Here is a 21,751-nt window from a genome sequence, read left to right as displayed (position 1 = left end):
TAAAACTCCAGCCCTAGGCTCAGTAGCAGGCACCAAAAAGAAGTGAACATTGGAAAATTCTTTCTGTAAACTCAAACTTGCTTTGGATTTTTATGGCACTGGAGGATAAATGTGAGTGTATTTCTCACAGAGATGGTCCTATTGGCATTTAGGGCAAGACAATTCTTCCCTGTACTGTACTGCGCGGCACATGGTGAGGTGCTTAGCGGCCTTGGCTCCAGCCAGTGAGGGGAATAAAGACGCCTTCAGGGAGGCAGCATGGTTGAAAACCAACTACAGCTTGGCATTGTCTCCCTGGGGGTGGGGGATGTTACTGCCAATGAAATGGGAACTCAGAATGTAAATTAAGTTTAGTTGCAGGAAAATACATAATTTTTTTTGTTTGAGAGGGACAGTGCACAGAAGGTGGGGGGGGGCAGTGTTGGAGGGGGAGAGAGCCCATGAGTTTGTGGATGGAGCTTGGTACTCATTAACTCCTGTCTGGTGGAAGGAATTCAGGCTTGGGAGTGGGGCTGCCATGGGCAAATGTGTAACACCTAAGGGGACACCAAGCATATCATACGCACTGCAGATTTGTGTATTTATTAAACAATGTTACCGTCAGTAAAGGTATCTTGAGAGAGAGGCAGCTGTTCCCAATTTGGACAATGATGCCATACTGACTAGACTTGGCCCTGACAGGGAGTTTGAAGACCTTGGGATCTATGCTCTTATTAGATGTCATGTCATTGCTATGCACCATTCCCCCATCTACCATAAGAGGACGATGTAAACCTATCAGAGGCTGGTAAGACAGCTAACTGAAAAGAAGAGAAACGCTAAGAAGAAAATTAATCCCATCTTTTAGAGAAAACGTATTCATGACACAATTTTCAATTTAAAAACAGAAATTTGGAAAAATAAAAATCCTGGGGTTAGAACAGAGGTTTCCAAACTATCTCAGTCCATGAGCCCTTAGTGCTTCAGAGCTGTTTGGAAATACCAAACAATTCTGTTAACTATGTAGTAAGGTCCAAACAACTTAAGTCCTAAAAACTCAGGAGCATTTTTAAAAATAATGCACATAGGGGCGCCTGAGTGGCTCAGTTGGTTGAGCATCTGACTTCGGCTCGGGTCATGATCTCACAGCTTGTGTCGGTTCAAGCCCTGTGTCGGGCTCTGGGCTGACAGCTCAAAGCCTGGAGCCTGCTTCAGGTTCTGTGTCTCCCTCTCTCTCCACCCCTCCCCGCTTGCTCTCTATCTGTCTTTCTCAAAAATAAATAAACATTAAAAATTAAAAAAAAATAATGCACATAAAGTGAAAGAAAAATAATTTTATGTCATTTTTTAATAATCATACTTACTAACAGATGTGTTCTACTCTAGCACAACTTGCCTTCTCAAACTTTGGAAGCAGAGTAAACTCTGCCACCAGCAATTCCTGTTCCACATGGATTTCCATTGGGTACTTCCTTTTTATCATAGTAATTTTTAAAAACCTAGCTTTCCAAAAAAAAAAAAAATTAAAAAAAAAAAAAAAAGGGGGCGCCTGGGTGGCGCAGTCGGTTAAGCGTCCGACTTCAGCCAGGTCACGATCTCGCGGTCCGGGAGTTCGAGCCCCGCGTCAGGCTCTGGGCTGATGGCTCGGAGCCTGGAGCCTGTTTCCCATTCTGTGTCTCCCTCTCTCTCTGCCCCTCCCCCGTTCATGCTCTGTCTCTCTCTGTCCCAAAAATAAATAAAAATTAAAAAAAAAAAATTAAAAAAAACCCCCTAGCTTTCCAAAGATACGCATCATCTAAAGGAATACAGCACAATCTAATATTGAAATGTGAACTATTTCAAGTACTAGTTTGTGCAATGTCCAAAAGATGTCAAGTTTCTCAAAATTTTAAGTGTCTCATGATGCCCCCTGTGAATTTGCTGTAACATCTCATTCCTGGAACACAGCTGAAGACAAATGGATTAGGACAATGAAACCCTAGATACATTGAAAGTAACTGCGGTAAAGGTGTTTATAATGGCCTACCACTGATGGCTCTGGTGATCTATGATTAAGTCTGAAAGTCCAGCACTCAAGAGCCTGTTTATTTCTTCTTGGGCACTTGAGATAATGTCTTTGAAAGCGTTTTAAAAATTCTGAAGTGCTGTAACAATGGTAATTGCAGAATTAGCTGCTGAAAGAGCTGTCTACTAGAATGTAAGCTCCAAGAGGCCAGGGAGTTTTGCATCCTCAATGCCTAGAACAGTGCCTGGTATATAATTGGTCCTTAATAAATAGTTGATGAATTAATGGATAAAAGAAAAGAAGACTCATTGACATTTTGACTCTTGGTGTTTTTAATAGCGTTGTAAGGTTAGTGTTGGTCTTACGCTTTTCTCTGTATTTTCTCAATTCAGTTAGTGATCTTCCTAATGAAACATAAGTTGAGGTGTGGTTAAAGATTGCGTATGTACATAGAAGTGCTCAGCAAATGATTGATTTTTTATAGGGAGGCAAAGTAGGGTGGTGGCAAGGATATAAGCTTTGGGGTTGGACTGATCTGGATTTGAACTGACTGGACATTCACCAGATTTCTATGGGTCTCAGCTTCTTCGCATGTAATATGGGTATAAACATCTTAGCATATAGGATTGCTGTAGGGCTTAAATGAGAAAATGTATGTAAAGAACTTAATGCAGTGCCTGCAACATAGGACGTATAGATAGGAGCTATTATCCCAAAACATAATTTTCACTTTACTTAGCTCATCTCATTCCTCTGAAGGTAAATTTCAGGACATATGAATAGATCGTATGTTATATGTACCAGACTACCTCATGTTACATACACATGCTACCTCAGGACCTTTGCGTTGGCCTGGAGTGTTTTTCTGATAGATGTCCGTTTTCTTCCACTGAGTCTTCTCAGATTTACCTTCTCGATGAGTCCTACACAGAATTTCCATTCATAATTCACAAGTCCATCCCCTTACACCTATCACCTTTTAACATACTACTTTCCATGCCATTTATTTTTCTTCCGCTCTTACAAGAATATAAATTCCAGGACAGGGATTTTTGTCTGTTTTGTTCTCCAATACCTTAGTGTCTAGATCAGTGCCTAACCCAAGGTAGGCCCTCAATAAATATTTATAAAAATTGAATTGTTGGTTTAAATATATTTCCACTGAATCTTATGCTTTTTAGTTTGGACCCACTATTTAGTTTGTCAGTATGATTCTGAGAAATTATTACCTGCTTTCATCCTGCATCTTTCAGTGTGACCAATCACCCACATTTCATGCGACCAGCCACACGAGGGGAAGTGCCAGGCATCCATCCCTGTTCAATAACTAGCTGTGTGAATCTTGGCGATTTACTTAGCCTCTCTGTTTCTTGGTTGCCTCACTTATAACTGAATATAAAAGCCATCTCTACTCCACAAAAATCTTGTGAGGATTCAATGAGTTAATGCACATGAAGTGCTTACAATTAGCCATTGTGATTCTATTTATAGTCAAATCTAGGCCCCTCTCCCCTGTAATCCTGCTCGAGCCTCTACTGCTCCCTGTTGGGAAATTCATCCTCTCGTACTTCTTTCATTTCCCATATCTCACACATCAGGTCTGAAACTATGAGGTCTCTTCAGCTTCAACTCTTCTCCATTATTATTATGTTTTTTTTTTAAAGCATTTGCTATTAGGCCCAAATTGCTTTTTGGATCTCCAGGTAACTCTGTCACTAACCTGTGCCTGGAATAAAGCTTTCATGTTTTGACAATGTGAGCCTAAGGAAAACCCCAGTGGAAACAAGGGGGAAATTTTTCCTCCAAGTAGCTTTATTCGACTTTAGCCCAAAGCTATTCTAATACTTACTATCATTTATCACCAATAATCTACCCCATTTCATTTAAGGGGGTTTTTGTTTTTAGATTTTTAAAAACCCTGTCCCTCCTTAACATCTTGGGTTGTACTATTTTAAAGAGAAAATAATTTCAAGTCTTCTAAAACATTTATTTTACCGTGAAACTAATTTATAAAATCCCTAACATGTATATGCTCTTTGAACTTCATTCTGAGGCCAGAGGAGAAGAAAATATCCTCTTCCTGGAAGGGCTACGCTATCTTCACTTGGACAGCGTAAAATCTGCCCTACCTCACACCACCAGTCTCAGGAAAAGGAGGCTGCCAGCGAACTTGGCTAAAGGTGGGGAGGTAAGAGGTCCAAAGGATTAAATTTCCAGCTCCCAAAATAACCTCTGAGCACTCCTGCCACCTCCAAATCAGGTCCTGCATGCTTCTTCATGCTGGAAGAGTGCCACCTCCCTGGCCTGGTCCCAGGAAGCCCTGTGGAGCCCTGGATGGCCCTCTGTCTCCACAGAACAGCCCCCTAAAGAGTCTGGGGTGCGCACTGTATTTAAGGTAGACATACAAGGTGCATCTCTTCTTATACTCTTATCATTCTTCACTTTCTTTAATGTCCTCTTTTTCTTCTACCTTCTCCTCCACCTGCCTTTAGACTAGTGGAAGGTCTCAGGACAGTGTTTTCCAAAACTCAGTAATGTGAGTACCACTGTCCTATATCCTTCCCCTGCACCATGTCCGAATCCCACCTGTATTATTTCTTTAAGTTAGCTCACTTTTTCACTTACATTTGTAGACACTAGCTATTAATGTATTGCACTGTTTTAAATTTAAAACCATTTTCATTTGCCATAAACAGAAGGCTCACATGTAGATACAATTAAAACAAAACTGTATAGTACTGGAATTTTAGTTGGATATGGGGGCTTGCTTCAGGCCTTATGACTGGGTCTACTCTGTTAGGTTAAGGAATTCTGGAGACGTATTAAAGACATATTAGTAGTAGAGTGAGACTTGTGCCTTGAAATGGAGACTGGAAAGAAGACCAAAACGAGAGCAACTCTCTCATCTTCTTTTGAAATGCCATATCTACATATAACAAGCATTCCCACTTTGGGAAATATTGCTTTGTTGAATTTTAGACTCACAAAAGGCAAATAAGTTTGTGAAACTTGATAAGTCTCATTTCTTTCAAGCACTGAGTACATTATTTATTAACTGTACTCAAAAACTCGTTGCACATTTTTTCTCATTATTTGTGCCCAGCTTTTGACCAACTACCACAGTGTTTTTGCATATGACTCCTGTGGATCACAAAATGCAGCAAGTGAATGGATCTTTGGAAGCCATCCAGCCGAAATGCCGAGGACGATTTGCCCAAGGTCACACAGAGAGTGGTCTAATTTTTGTGTTCCTTGTTCCAAGGAACAAGCTATCTCGTCCCTCAGGAGTCTTCATGAAGGGCTGCCTGACTGGAGGGAAGCCAAACCTCTCGCCTCCACTGTGTTGACTACAGTTGCCATGGCAACGGCGCGTTGTTCCACGCCTCGTCTTGGTGACGTCAAGATAACAGCATCCAATGGGAAAGCAGCTCGGCGTCATGCACCGCCTTTCCCGGCGGGCACCGCCTTCGCAGCCGGGAGAGAAGCGTTGACTGTGTGGGGAAGGCTGGCTCGGGTCGCGGCCGCGGCGACTTACATCCTTTTCCAATCTGTCCGCGTCCGCCGCCGCCCGTGACGGAGCCAGGATGTTCGGGATGCTGAGCAGCAGCTTTGAGGATGATCCCTTCTTCTCGTGAGTGGGGAGGGAGGGGCGGGAGCCCACGGTTGCGCGGGAATTCAGGGATCTTGAAGGGAGCTATTTTAAGGGACAAGAGCGAGTTAAAACTCTGAAGAGGACGAGAGGGAATTTAAGTAACTCCGGGAGGCGGTCTGGAGAAGAAAAGGGCTCGAGGCCGTGAGAGGGAAGGGAGAAGAGAATTTAGAGGTGTGGGAGATTGGGGAGAGAAGAATTGGGGGGGCTTGGGGGGAGAGAGGAAGACTTGGGGGTGTGTGGGGGGAGAAGATTGGGGGGCCGTGGGGAGGGAGAGGACTTGGGGACGTGCGAGGGAGGAGAGACAAGGATTTGGGGCGTGAGGTGGGGAGAGCTGCGAGCCGGCCCCTGGCACTGGACTTCGGGTGCCCGAGCGAGTTCCCGCGTTCAGAGGTCCGCCTTGGCAGCCGCAGAGCTTTGCAGGTGACGGTAACTGCCGTTTAGGTGGAATTTCTGGTGAGAATTATGCTTAGAGGATCCTTTTCACACCTGTTTCGATCCCAAATGAGAGGCAGGGAATGTCTTACAAGATGACAATTGTTTGTAAAGGGAAACATTTTTAAAATAGCATTTTTCATAGTATGTGCTTATGAGAGCACAAGAAAGTTGGAGAGTTATGCTGTCCCTCACCACGGAGTGGTTGGAAGTTGCCATGTTCACTGGTTGGTTTGTTTCAGCTTGCTTTGTCACAAAGCTAGCCTTGTTTGTAAAGGGACTCCTTTTTCTGTCAAAGTGCAAATAGGACAGGGAAGCAGAGGGTGCATTTAACACCGCAGGTAAACAAGCATCAGCCCTGTGGACAGTCCCAAGCGAATTAATGTGATGCCTTAGGAAGAAGGCATCCAGAACTTAGTTACTTCATTATAATGTAGTTTTCTTGGGGGTGGGTAGGTTGCCTGTGGGTTTTTTTAGTTCTTCCTTTGGCAATTATATAAAAGTAGTACAATCTAGTTGAATTCCCAAGACAGGATGATTTGTGATACTTTTTTGTCCAAATGTTTGGCCAGTTTGAATTTTGACTTGGTGTCCTAATTTATTTTAATCAATTAAATTCTTTATGCAACTTGGAGACATTTTTTAAGAAGTTTAAAATGTTGACAGTTTACTACATAGATTGTTTCATTGTTTTTTAAAAAAAAATCATGGTGGCTTAAATGTGTTAGTAATATTTTAAACCAAATAACATAAAAATAATAATTGAAAGGATAATTAATGGCAAAAAAGATGAAATGATTAACATAGAAAAATATAATGATTAATATTTTATTCTAAAGATTATTCATTAAAATTAAGGAGTGTATGGATTCAGGCAAATTTATTGTGCTGTTGTAGTTAACTTGTTTGGGAGCTGTTGGGACATTTACAATTAATGTCATTTTAACAAATTTTAAGTTTTGTGCTATATTATGATTTGCTCTTGTAAAAGCCTCTGAGAATAGGGACTAAATATATCCATAGATTAGTTGAGCTGTTGAAATGGTTCCTAAGTAATTGTGACAGCAGTACAATGGGTAACAGTTAAGAAGATTATGGTAGACAACTTTTGAGTTGTATTATGTCCTTGATTATATCAAAAAGAGCAATGGCCTTAACTAAACCATGAGTGTATAATTAGTACCTTCTTTAAAACGTCTCGCAAAAGTGTAATTTAAACTCTTGGGTAACTGTCTGAGCAAAAGCAATGAACCCAAGAGTCAGGGTCAGAAATAGTAACAGATCACAAATAGTAGGCATACATCAAAGAACACTCTTCTCCATGCTTAGGATGGAAAGGACCATCAGTTATAACTCTCCATAGACTTTTTCAAATGCAGGCAGCCGTTTCATATAAATTGAGGATAAAACTATTGTAATTAACTTTATAAAATAGATGCATGCTTATAATTTCGTTGCTCCACATTTAACTATATAAAGAGTAAACATAATTGGGTGGGTAGGGGAGTAAAGAAGAAAGAGAATGTGAGTTCCTATTTATTTCCAGTAATCTGTCATTTGACACATCCCCTTGACCCCAACCCCAAACAAAATGAATATCCATTACTCAATATAAGTCGAACATAAGGAATTCATAAAGATGGCAGACTCCTTATCAAATCATCCACTGACCTTAAAGAACACAGAAAGGTTCTATGCCCACCATCTATTGTACAAATATTAGCCCTATTACTAACATTATGTGTCATTGGGGTCCTTTGTTGCTAATTTAATGTCTGACATGTAGAAAGTATTCAGTAAATATTGTTTAATGATAATCTGGTGTCCTTTTACACTGTTTGGTTTTTTTTTAATTTTTTTTCAACGTTTACTTATTTTTGGGACAGAGAGAGACAGAGCATGAACGGGAGAGGGGCAGAGAGAGAGGGAGACACAGAATCGGAAACAGGCTCCAGGCTCTGAGCCATCAGCCCAGAGCCTGACGCGGGGCTCGAACTCACGGACCGCGAGATCGTGACCTGGCTGAAGTCGGACGCTTAACCGACTGCGCCACCCAGGCGCCCCTTTTACACTGTTTTAAAGTTAATCTGGTATTTAGTTGATTGCTGAAAGTATTTGCATTCAACATATGCTGTTGTTGATGTTGACACTCCCTACTGTGAACACTACCATTGTCTAAATAACCATTAGTTCAGTTCAAGGATACCAATATAAGCACACAGTCTGATTTACTAATTATTCAAAAGTGGGCAAACAAAAAATACTTTTTGGATATAAAATTAGAATTATTAAATAATTTGAGACTGGTAAAATACTGTAATCAAATTGTCAAATGTTTAAAAGATTTGAGTTAAAAAAACAATTAAAATCTATAGTCTTGATTCAAATATGTTCATTTTAATTTTTTTAATTTTTTAATTTTTTAGAGAGAGTGCAAGAGAGAGTGGGGATGGAGAGAGAATCTTAAGCAGGCTCCGTGCCCAGCGTGGAGCCTGACTCAGGGCTTGATCTCATGATCTTAAGATCATGGCCTGAGCTGAAATCAAGAGTCAGACGCTTAACTGACTGAGCCACCCAGGTGCCTCCAAATATGTTCATTTTCAATGTTTACTAAAAATGGTGTGTCTTAAATGTTTCATGAGAAAATTAGAAGGAAACTTTAAAAGATATGTGTTGAAGTTTAGTGTTTTATTATATGTTTGGAACTTTTTTGGGGGGGAATATCTGATGTTGCAAAACTGAAATTCAGTGAAAATTGCTGTTCCTTCTTAACTGAATAATACTTGTAATTTGGGTCAGAACATAAAAGCTGAAAACTGGCATATCTGGCATGCAGTTTGCTTTCAAGAATATCACTTTCCCTTCTCACTTATGTTTGCTTAATAAGAAATAGAATTGCGTATGTATGGACAGGAAAATTAATTTGAGGTTAAAAGGGTTCTGGCATCTATACTGTATCCTAAAAGCATTGATTATTTAGTACAGAAGTTTACATATATCTGGTATATAGGTCTACTTTGTGCAGAAACATGAACTTTGAATCTTCTGAACTACAGAAGGAAATTCTGATCATGCAAGTCTACAAAGAACAGCTATGTTACCACATATCAGCCGTTAGATATTAAAGGCTCAGAAACAAGTTGGCAAATCTATTGGCGTTAGTTTTAATTGTAAATGTTAGCCTTTCGGGGCGCCTTGGTGGCCCAGTCGATTGAGCATCCGACTTTGGCTCATGTCATGATCTTACGGTTCATGAGTTCGAGCCCCACGTCGTGCTCTGTGCTGGCAGCTTGGAGCCTGGAGCCTGCTTCGGATTCTGTGTCTCCCTCTTTCTCTACCTCCCCCCCCCCCCAATCATGCTCTGTCTCTCTCTGTCTGTCTCTCAAAAATAAATAAACATTGGGGCGCCTGGGTGGCGCAGTCAGTTAAGCGTCCGACTTCAGCCAGGTCACGATCTCACGGTCCGTGAGTTCGAGCCCCGCGTCAGGCTCTGTGCTGACAGCTCAGAGCCTGGAGCCTGTTTCAGATTCTGTGTCTCCCTCTCTCTCTGCCCCTCCCCTGTTCATGCTCTGTCTCTCTCTGTCTCAAAAATAAATAAACGTTAAAAAAATTTTAAAAAATAAATAAATAAATAAATAAATAAATAAATAAACATAAATAATAATAATAAATAAATAGTTAGCCTTTCCTTTAGGGCACCATATGTGTTATGACCAGTCTTTGGTCAAAGAACCCCTACATATTTTCACAGGATGTTACTTTTTCCCATCTCTTTGCTCTCAGTAAGAGCTAAAACTTACATATCTATAATCTCTTTAAATAAAAAAAAATTATTTTGCTCTTTGGAGGTAGTTGAAGGAAGTTGAAGGCTTTGACTTTTTTTTTTTAAATGTTTATTTATTTTTGAGAGAGAGTAAGCATGCATGAGCAAGGGAGGGGCAGAGAGGGAGGGAGAGAGAGAATCCTAAGCAGGTTCCACACTGTCAGCATGGAGTCTGACATGGAGTCAGCATGGAGTCTGACATGTGCTCCAACTCACGAACTGTGAGATCATTACCTAAGCTGAAATCAAGAGTTGGCTGCTTAACCAACTGAGCCACCTAGGCAGCCCAACCCTGGCTTTGACTTAGTCACTGAGTTGAAAGTGAATACATTCCATGGACATTTCATTGACTGATATTCTCTTGAATAAGAATATTGTCATAAAACAGGCAATAAAACAAAAACACCTTTCTAAATAAGCTTTTGTGAACAATGAATGTTTGGGTTAAGGTTTGGATTTTCAGGATCCCATTTCATGTTAAGACCTAACAGCTATTGTGATTTTTAGCACCTAAAAGTTTGTTCTCAGAAATATTTTAATATAGATATTTAATATAGATATTATAAATGAACTTCACAGATTTTAAGATCATATTTGATGGAATGAGACACTATGAGCCTTGAACTGAAAGAATTTCTAAAGTAGACTTTTGGGGCATTCTGTGGTTCATTAGGTACAAACCATCGAATTAGGAGCTAAGGAGCATAACATGATATGACATAGTTGCTGGGTCAAGAAATGGCATTTGGTAGCATCTAATCATATCATAATGCTTAGTTTTATCAGGAAACATTGTAAAAATCCACACAGAAGTAGGAGAGTACTTAAAGGATGGGAGAGGCCATAGTCATTCCTACAACCCTTTTAACATCAAAGGCTTCTGCCACATCACCATTTTAAACTGTGCTTCTAAACAGTGGGGAAATAAAGACTTGCCTATGGAAATGTAATTCATTCTTCAAATATTTCTTAGGTTTCTATTTTATGCCTAATGCTGTGGACTGTATTATAAATTTGTAGAAGTCATGGCCCATACCCTCAAGATTCTCCTTTGAATGTAATATGCATTATTTCTAGTGTTAAAACTTGGATCACTTTTGGATTTTCTTTATGGACCTGTATACCTCATTGGAACTAGGGAACATTTCTTTATCATCAAGAGAGCAGTAACAATCTGCTAATAACTTTTTTACCATCACTGTGTATAGTGGAAGGAAGGCATTCCCTTGATGAATGGAACTGCCATGTCAATTATCTGAGACCCATATGTTTAAAGAAAAATATATTCCTTTTTACTATATTATTGTATTGGCCAAATGAAATTGTAACTGGCCATATATATATATATATGTATATATACATATACACGCATGTATATATACATATGTATGTATGTATATATACATGCGTGTATATGTATATATACATATATGTATATATACATATGTATATATGTATATATATGTATATATGTATATATATATATGTATATATATATATATATATATATTCCTGGAGAGAGAGAGAGAGAGAGAGAGAGAGAGAGAATATCTTAAAAACAGGAACTTATTTTGAAGTAAAACATATTATCCATTAAAAAAAAAAGCCTTGGGGCGCCTGGGTGGCGCAGTCGGTTAAGCGTCCGACTTCAGCCAGGTCACAATCTCGCGGTCCGGGAGTTCGAGCCCCGCGTCAGGCTCTGGGCTGATGGCTCGGAGCCTGGAGCCTGTTTCCGATTCTATGTCTCCTTCTCTCTCTGCCCCTCCCCCGTTCATGCTCTGTCTCTCTCTGTCCCAAAAATAAATAAAAACGTTGAAAAAAAAATTAAAAAAAAAAAGCCTTTTGGGGCGCCTGGGTGGCTCAGTCGGTTGAGCTTCCAACTTCGGCTCAGGTCATGATCTTGCGGTCTGTGAGTTCAAGCCCCACATCAGGCTCTGTGCTGACAGCTCAGAGCCTGGAACCTCCTTCAGATTCTGTGTCTCCCTCTCTCTCTGCCCCTCCCCTGCTCATGCTCTGTCTCTCTCTCTCTCTCTCTCTCTGTCAAAAATAAACATTAAAAAAAAAAGCCTTTTATGTTGAAATTATTCCCAATCTAAAAAAAAAAGAAATTATTCCCAGTCTGAGTTAAGTTAATTTTGGTCAGGGGGCAAAAATTTATTTTTCCTAGCTTGTGATAGATAAATAATATGAAGTAGAAAAAGTACATTTGGTGTCAAACATCATCCTGTTTGGTTGTGGTTTGTGTTAGCAATCTTAAAAGAGGTAGTATGGCCATCATAATAGCATAAGTAAATTTTTTCTTATTTAAATGAAAATGCATCCTCATGGAAAATCTGAAAACTATAGGAAGTTTGGTAAAGGAAATCATGCAACCAAGATTTTAGCTACTATCATTTTGGTGCACTTCATTTCCATTTTCCATATGTGAAAAATATTTTCCAATATTAGAACAAAGCTTTATGGTCATAAATACACTCTTTTCCTCAACATATACCACAATCATTTTCCTAGTCTTTAGATATTCTTTAAAGTGTGAATTTAGTGTCTGCAAGTATTGCATCCTGTGGATGGACAAAGAATATTTTTAAAATTTTATTTTAGAGAGAGTGCAAGTTGGGGAGGGGGTGGAGGGAGAGAGAGAAAGAGAAAGAAACAGAGAGAATTTCAAGCATGCTCCGCACTCAACATGGAGCCCAACATGGGGCTCGATCCCATGACTCTGGGATCATGACCTGAGCTGAAATCAAGAGTTGGATGCTCAACCGACTGAGCCACCCAGGTGCCCCTTCATATAAATCTTTGATCACGTTTCAAATTATTACTTTAAACTAGTTTATGTGTATGAAATGACTGGTTTGTAATATATGAACTTTATAAGGCTTCATCATATTTCCAATTTATTTTCCTAGAATTGTTTTCCTTGAAACATCAGTTTTCAAGAGAATAATATGAATAGGTAGAAAAATATAAAAGCAATTGACTTCTCACCTGAGAAAACAAACTCTGCATTAGGTTAATTTTTAAAATCATAAAATAGCTCCTTGCTACCACAAGAGATTTTGGCTTTAATAAAAAAGACTTTAAGGTTGAACAAGAGAACTTTTAGTCTTATCTCTGAGCAGCTGCTGTTCTGGGTAGACAAGAATTGAACTCACTTCAGGGAGGGCCCATCCAGATTTCTTCCTGAATGGTTCGGACAGGTGCAAAAGCCAGACTGTGAGCCCAATTTTGTCTTAATGCTTTTTCCAACAGGCAGCCTTTTGTTCATGTCACTCAAAAAACAAAGACGTTTTTAACAGTTGTTCTATATATAAATATATCTACTTTATTTAAATAAAGAGATATGGACAGCATATTAAATGAGCCACATTTAGTTATTGAATTTGTAGCCCAATTATAATGCAATCAGAATAATAAATCTTACTAAATTTTATGTTTCTATAGGAAAATAATAGCTGTTAAATACTCACTTATTCATAGAACAAAATCTAGTATTCTCTGAAGTATTTTTCTTTTTTTTAAGGTTATTTTGAGAGAGTGTGTGCTCACGTGAGTGGGAGAGGGGCAGAGAGGGAGAGAGAATCCCAAGCAGGCTCCGTGCTGTCTGCAAAGAGCTCCGTGCTGTCTTCAAAAAGCCCCACGGCGGGCTCAGTCCCGCAAACCACAAACTCATGACCTGAGCCAAAATCAAGAGTTGGACTCTTAACCAACTGAGCCAGCCAGGCACCCTTGAAGTATTTTTCTTCATTGCAGTTCAAGCTCATCCACATATCTAAAGGGAAAGTTGACTGGTTTTCTCACATGACTGCATATTAATAAGAATGAATATTTTAATATCTACACTTGTACCCATGTTCTAAGCTGTAAATATCCAGTGAATATAGAGCTCTAAGCAAAAGGACTGTCTTTTGGATCATCCACTTTAAAATATCAGGTAGTGTGAAATCCTTTAACTCCACATAGTTCTTTTTCTTTTTGTTCTTCTAAGATTTTTTTTAATGAAAATTTTCAAACACATACTACAGAAGTATAACAATACTGTGTATTGGGGCACCTGGGTGACTCAGTCGGTTAAGCATCTGACTCTTGATTTTCTGCTCAGATCATGATTATGCACAGTTCATGGGATTGAGCCCCGAGATGGGCTTTGTGCTGACAGTGTGGAGCCTGCTTGGGATTCTCTCTCCCTCTCTCTCTCTCTCTCTCTCTCTCTCTCTCTCTGCCCCTCTCCTGCTCACCCTCTCTCTTAAAATAAATAAACTTAAAAAAACTTAAAAAGCAATTCTGTGTATTTGTCACCCAGAATTTCAAAATTTATACCTGCTTTATCTGTCTCTATTGCTGCTGGTGTCTCTAATGTATTGTAAAGCAAATTCAGATTTCTTGTCATCTAACCCCTATGTATTTCCAAATACATTTCTGAAAAATATGGTCATCTAACATAAACACAGTACCATATCACATGTAATAAAATTAAAAGAATTTCAATTACTTGGTATCATTTGACATTAAGTATCATCTAGATATGAAATATTTTGGAATAACCTAGTTTTTGAGCTAAGAATTAGAAAATCGTTTCTTAGACAACTCATTTATGGGTCTTAGAACTACTTGAAACTTGGGGCACCTGGGTGGCTCAGTCTGTTAAGCGGCTGGCTTTGACTCAGGTCATGATCTCATGGCTCATGAGTTCGAGCCCCGTGTTGGGGCTATGTGCTGGCAGCTGGGAGCCTGGAGCCTGCTTCGGATTCTATGTCTCCCTCTTTCTCTGCCCCTCCCCCACTTGCTCTCTGTGTCTCTCAACAATAAATAAATGTTTAAAAAAAAAAACTAATTAAAAAAAAAAAAGGTGGCGCCTGGGTGGCGCAGTCGGTTAGGCGTCTGACTTCAGCCAGGTCACGATCTCGCGGTCCGTGAGTTCGAGCCCCGCGTCGGGCTCTGGGCTGATGGCTCGGAGCCTGGAGCCTGTTTCCGATTCTGTGTCTCTCTCTCTCTGCCCCTCGCCCGTTCATGCTCTGTCTCTCTCTGTCCCAAAAATAAATAAACGTTGAAAAAAAAAATTAAAAAAAAAAAAAACTACTTGAAACTCTGTTCTTTTAAGTAAAAAGTGGAAGATCCAGACACCAAATTCTGATTCCTTAATTACGAACTTAACTTGATCTTCATATCTTGTTTTTTTGAAGCATAAAACAACTCCCTTTCTGCTCTCCATTGTGTTAAAACCTAAGGTGCTCATTGTGTACAATTGATCTATTTAATTTTTAAATTGTTACAACTTCCTTATAATGCTAATTGCCTATACTGTTAAAATAGTGATTCTGAAATCCTTAACAGGTGGAAAATTTAGGAATAGTAGTCTCTTTAATTTTCTGTGCCTATCGCTTTTATCAATAAGACAGAAATCCCAAACTAAAAATGCCACAAGAATTCATGGAAAAATGACCTTATTTATGATATTTTTCTGCATTGTATGTATGATATCTTTACTTCTTTGTTTCTTATTATGTTAGTGTGTTTTTAGTTGGAAAGGACGAAATATGTATACTATCTAAATAAAGCTAATGTCTGGGGTCTTCATTTTATTTTACTTTCTGAGTGAATTTGGTACAACCGTGTTTTTTAAGTTACTACCTATCATTTATCTAAAATGACTATTCATCCTGAGCGATTCATTTACTAATTTGGTTAAGAATAGTTTAATTTTCCTGTAAAATTTTTTTGTATTCTGTTTCATTAAGAGTATCCTTAACCTGCACACACTGGAAAAAACACTTTCTTTTAGGACTTTGCATAAAATTTGTCAGTGAGGAAGGAAGAGGCTGGAAAATAGAGCAGTGTTACCAAGTGGATCAGTATGTAAAGGATAAGAGAGTTATGGCAGGAGAGTAAATGGAGAAGTAAGAATACTAACATGTTACAATTTTTTAGAATATGGATTTGTGAAACATGTTTTGTAAAGTGGTTATCAATCATCTAGACCAGCAGTGGTCCTAATGCAGAGATGGTTGGAAATTATCATGTTGGTAAGGTATGTAGAGGATCTGCTATTTTTCTGCTATATTTTTCTGTTTAACCGTCTCTTTACTCATTTGATATTGGGCAAGAATAAACAGATCTGTAGAATAAAACAGTCTGGAAATACTCTCATATATAGCCTCCCTGTAGGTTCATGTAGACAATATTTATTACTTATTATTTTTAAGATTTTATTTTTAAGTAATTTCTACCCATACCCAGCATGGGGCTCAAACTTAACCCCAAGATCAAGAGCCACACACTCTACTGACTGAGCCAGCCAGGCACTCCTCATCTTTTTATTTTTTAATATTTTGTAATATTATCAAGTGTACCTGGGCAATGGCACTGCTTTCTGAGAAGATTAAATTGTGATTGATGGGATTATTGACACCTTGTTCTTTATTTTTAGTAAAACTTCACTGCTTAGATGTTGTGTTTCTGAACTGCAAAGCAGTGATCTAATTTACTTAAGCACAGTAAAAAAAAATCCTTTAGATAAGTTAAAAGCACTCACCTTTGCACCGTATATGGTAGAATCAATCATTCACAACATTCTGTGTAATAAATTTCTACATTCATTTTCGGGAATTATGTCCCAAGTTTAATTAAAGCAAAAAGGCCTCACAACTACATATTGTTTTGGAGTACAGTTTCTGCCTTAGCATATTTTTAAAACTAATGCCTAATTAATAACATCTGGGAAATATTAATTTATTAAAATTTAACAGCATCTCACCATAAACTTTGACAAGTTAATAACTTTAGGGTTTTCACAGAATAAGATAAATTGGCATACTTTATTTTACAGCATTTTAGTGGGATTTGCCAAGAGATAAGCTTTAGTACTATTAAGAAAGAAAAACGCATTTATACAGCCTAGAGTGAACATTTTCATTTGATTTGGAATTACAGAAGTCTTTTCTCATATCAATTTTCCATATTTACATATGCACTATAAGACTTTTTAAAACTTTTTAAAAATTTTTAAATCTTAAAATTCAGTAACATCTAACATTTGGTAATTAATACCTTATTTTATAAAGTATCTAGGTGCTTTACATTTTCAAAAAGGTGTTTTTGGAATATGTAATACATGCTTATGGCAAAAACTCAAAATGTATAGAATACATGGACAAAAGACTCCCTCCTCACAATGATGTGAATATACTTAACACTAAACTGTGTGTTTAAAAATGGTTAAGATGGGGAAAAAGTTCAGTAAATTTTATGCTTATGATATGTGCACTTTTCCGTATGTGTTGTCCTTCAATAACATGGCTTATTGAGACCAGGAAAAAAAAGGACTCCCTCTCACCTCTGGTCCTTTGTTACCCTCCCTGCATGCAACCACTGTAACCAGTTGGCCGCATTGCTTCCCAGGGATATATGCTATATATTTATAAGCATATATACGTGAACTTCTTGTACAAATGGAGGTATACTACATATCTTGCTAATGGAGGTATACTGTATATCTTGCTAATCCTTCCATGTCAGCACATAAACATCTGCCTTGCTCTTTTAAAGGTAGCATAATATTCCACTTAAATTCTTTTTAGAAGTGCTGAAAAGTTTTTTAATGACTTTTTTCCTATCCGTTTTTCATTATTGTTCCATCAGTAAAGAAACCTCTGTGGGCTAGGTAATTTTGGACATAGAGTGAACAAGAGAGATCTGTTCCTTTTCCTCAAGAAGCTTTTAATCTAGTGGAAAAGACAAGCAATATTTTCTGTATGTTATTTTGTTTCCAATAGTCTTTACTTATAAAGAAGGCTTTCACAAATAACAAGACTATTTTTAGCATGAATTTTTAAAAAAAGTCTCCTTTGACTCTCAATAATGGTAACCTATGCCTTCTTTTTGAGGGAAAGAAAGTAGAAAAGAAGATAGTGAAGACTACTTAAAAGAAAAATGATAAAATAGTTTGAATAGTCAATACTACTTAGAAGTGCTGGAATGGGATTAAAGCTGACAAAAGTAAACCTTCCTACCTACATTAGTTCAGTTGCAGAAAACAAATTTACTCTGGTGACTTTAGGAAGAAACTTTAGGAAGAATTTATCACAGGACATTAAACAGCTTAGAGAATCGTTGTGATGGCTTAAGAAACAGACTCTAGATTAAACTTTCAAGAATGACTCCTAAAGCCAAGTCACAGATCTAGACCACCAAGGGCGTAATCGACAATTCTCCCATTAGGAATTGTTGAATTGGAAGGCTGCTGCTACTGCTGCTGGCTGCAAAGCCATGGTGTCCCTGCTAGGACCCATACTAGCAAAATGGATTTCCCTTTCCTGTTCCCCAGTACTCATAAACTCTAGTGATCAGACACTTGGAGTTCTGCTAACACTGCTACGGAAAGACTGTGTACTTCTGTGATCATGATTACCAAAAAAGAGAATAGTACATACAGACTCTTTTGCACTTCTACCTTCCAATTCTCAGATAATGGCCCGTAAGTGCCAGAACCTAAATCCAGAAACTTTGCTGTAGAGTCCACAAAATTGTCTTAAGCTTTCATATACATATATGTTTTATTTATTTATTTTGAGAGAGAGGAGAGAGCAAGGTGGGGTCAGAGAGAGAGGGAGAGAGAATTCTAAGCAGGCTTCACACTGTCAGTGCAGAACCCGATGCAGGGCTCTCAAACTCACAAACCATGAGATCATGACCTGAGCCAAAACCAAGAGTTGGACACTTAACCAACTGAGCCGCCTAGGTACCCCAAGTCTTAAGCTTTCTAGTGTCTGAAGTATGGAAAGGCAGTTGATAAGAGGTTGAAATGTATTGAATGTGAAAAACTTTAGATATGTCAGAGGATAGTGCAGTCATTTAAAAATAACCAGAGATACCAGAAATTAAATTTTTGATCTTAAAATGAAAAAAAATGAGATAAGGAGAATTTTCACAAAGACTAGTAACCTGGGAAACTGAGCCAAGGGATTTCTTCCAATATGCAGGACAAAATCATAGAGGGTTCAAGGTTCTACAAGGAAGGAATGGATAGAATGGCAAATATGCAAAGAAATATGTTGAGAGCAAACTAACAAAATACTGAAATCCTTAGAACACATATTGAAAAGGGAAATTTGAGGGTTGACAGGATATATTTTTTAAATTCTATACCTGGACCAATAATAATGTAATTTTGATACATTAAAAAATATATAAAGAATCATAGACCTTCCAGAGAGTATAGCTCCCTTAGAAAGAATGAAAACCAGATTGTCATCAGACTTCTCTTAACACTAAGTAAGGAAGATAATGAAGCAACATCCTCAAACTAGTGATGAGAAATGGTCAGATTTGTGTGCCCAGATGCCCATTGTTTGAGTGTGAAAGAAAACTAGACATGACTACTAAAAATTTACTGTGGTCAAATTAATAGATGTTAGAATCCAGAAAAGAAATAGTAAAATTCAAGAAGTAATGATAATTAAGAAGCAAACCAACCTCAGCTTTTCTTGGTAGAGGGAGATTGATGGCACTTGCCATCTTCTTTATTCTTCCTATGGAACCAAAGTTCACCCTTTTCGTCTCTTGAAGCTTGCACAGGACAGATAAAAAACCCAACTAATATCCAGCCCATTCCTGAAGTTTTGAGTTTGGACGACTTGGAGAATAATGACTGTGCCTTTAATAGAAACAGGGACGTAAAGAGGAAGAAAGGAAAAAGTTGGGGGGGAAAGACTAAGGAAAAAGTGTTGGAAATGTTAGGTTAAAGACTTACCAGGATAGAAATAAGCAAATGTCCAATAATTACTTTATAATTATTTGTAATTTATACTCCTGAGTATTTTGGAAAGTATTACAATGTCTTGGCCAATATGAAGTTGAAAATTGGCTTTAGCCCTACAAAGATCAGCTCTCTATCCCCACTGCCTGGCACAGTGCCTTTTACATAGGTATTCAGTAAATATTTGTAAAATAAATGGAGACCATTTGTATCAAAACAAGCAGAAATTGAACTTAGAAGTTCCTGATGAAATGGTTGAAGAGGATAGATTAGTGTTTATTCATGTGAGGTTCTTGGAATGTCTGAATTAGAGTTAATAGAAATCCTTGCTTAAATGCAGGTTATTGGGCCATGCCCCAGACACAATAAATCAAAAATCCTTGGGTGTATGTTTCAGGACTCTGCATTTTACCTCCCGTGATTTTTAAGAATGTTCAAGTTAAAAGGAATAGTCCCACAGAAGCCAGAAAAAAACAAGAATGGATAAAGGGTAAAGCCTAGAGAAAGTACAGCTGTCCCTCAATTTACAGTGGAATTACATCCTCATAAACCCACTGTAAATTGAAAATTGTGTAATTTGAAAATACATTTCCTACACCTAACCCACTGAACACCATAGTTTAGCCTCCCCTATTTTAATGTGCTCCGAACACTTGCATTAGCCTACAGTTGGGCAAAATCAACTAATATAAAGCCTATTTTACAATAAACTGTTGAATATCTCATGTAATTTATTGAATCCTGTACTGAAAATGAAAAATGGAATGGTTGTATGGGTACATGATGGTTCTCAGTGTACAGGTTGTTTGCCTTCGTGATTGTAAGGCTGACTGGGAGCTGAAGCTGCTGCTGCTGCTCAGCATCACTAGAGAGTATGGTACCACGTGTTGCTAGTCCGGGAAAGGATCAAAATTCGAAGGGCAGCTTCTACTGAATGCATAGCATTCTCACACCATTGTGATTCCAAAAATCGTCAGTCCAGCCATCATAAGTCGGGGACTATATGTCTTTAGGAGACGGTACTTTTCAACATTTTAATGTCATATACAATTAGAAAATATTTACAAAGCACCTTGGGGTAGAAGAAGGAAAGACTGATGGAAGCCGGAAGTAACCCGCGCCAGTGGCTTTGGCAGGCTTGGGTCCCACCCAGCTGCTTCAAGGCTGAGCGTGTCAACATCTTGACACGCTAGTTAACGTTTGACTCTCTGGAAGCTCTGTCAGGGGTGAGAAGGAAAATGTTCAATCAAAGGAGAATTTAAAGGAGACATTTGTCAAACAAGTCTCCAAAGTTAGATATGCTGCTGAGTATTCAAGGAACCGGAATGACCTTTGGGTTTCAGTAATTGGAAGGAAGGTTGAGGGAATCTTTGGCGTTTTAATGTGAAAGTGAAGGGAAGGAAAGAGGCGTTTGTAAAAAAATAAAGCTACAAGGAGAGGCGACTGGGTGACGCAGTCGGTTAAGCTTCCGACTTCAGCCAGGTCACAATCTGGTGGTCCGTGAGTTCGAGCCCCACGTCAGGCTCTGGGCTGATGGCTCAGAGCCTGGAGCCTGTTTCCGATTCTGTGTCTCCCTCTCTCTCTGCCCCTCCCCCGTTCATGCTCTGTCTCTCTCTGTCCCAAAAATAAAATAAACGTTGAAAAAAAAATTAAAAAAATAAAGCTACAAGGAAGTAAAGGATACAAGTATAGATGACTATTGGAAGATTTTAAGTGCTAAAGGGAAGAAGACAGTAGCTCAAAGAGTATCAGGAGTTGGGTTGGGTAGGGAGGGGAAGTATAGTAGATTACTTACTTTGCTACATTAAGAACAGAAAGTAGTTTTCATCAGTATGGATTTTGTTCTTATTTACTTTTTTTTTAACTTTGTGATCATTTAGTAGTCTTTTATTAAAATCTTTTTTAATGTTTATTTGTTTTTGAGAGAGAAGAGCACAAGTGGGGAAGGGGCAGAGAGAGATGGAGACACAGAATCCCAAGCAGGTTCCAGACTCTGAGCTGTCAGCACAGAGCCCGACACAGGGCTCGAACTCCCGAACTGCGAGATCATGACCTGAGCCGAATGGATGCTTAACCAACTGAGCCACCCAGGTGCCCCATGTGATC

The 21,751-nt window shown here is 38.6% G+C and overlaps 1 protein-coding gene across 5 annotated transcripts in view; it reads left to right on the top strand.

Moving 5' to 3' along the window:
- The first annotated feature begins 5,437 nt into the window (after window positions 1–5,437).
- Window positions 5,438–21,751, top strand: part of MLF1 (myeloid leukemia factor 1) — a 37,983-nt gene continuing 21,669 nt past the window's right edge. For 2 of the 5 annotated variants that reach the window (XM_006936298.5, XM_006936297.5), the window contains exon 1: window positions 5,440–5,615. In XM_006936298.5, the coding sequence (XP_006936360.1) occupies window positions 5,569–5,615 (47 nt within the window). In that variant the 5' untranslated portion in view covers window positions 5,440–5,568. Of the gene's footprint in view, window positions 5,616–21,751 lie in introns of all 5 variants that reach the window. The other 3 variants (XR_441149.4, XM_006936299.5, XM_003991952.6) reach the window with 3 other exon arrangements.

The sequence above is a fragment of the Felis catus genome, chromosome C2, assembly GCF_018350175.1.
Source record: "Felis catus isolate Fca126 chromosome C2, F.catus_Fca126_mat1.0, whole genome shotgun sequence".
Lineage (NCBI taxonomy): Eukaryota > Metazoa > Chordata > Mammalia > Carnivora > Felidae > Felis > Felis catus.
The sequence above is the reverse complement of the archived record's forward strand: the minus strand, read 5'-3'. Positions and strand labels throughout refer to the sequence as shown.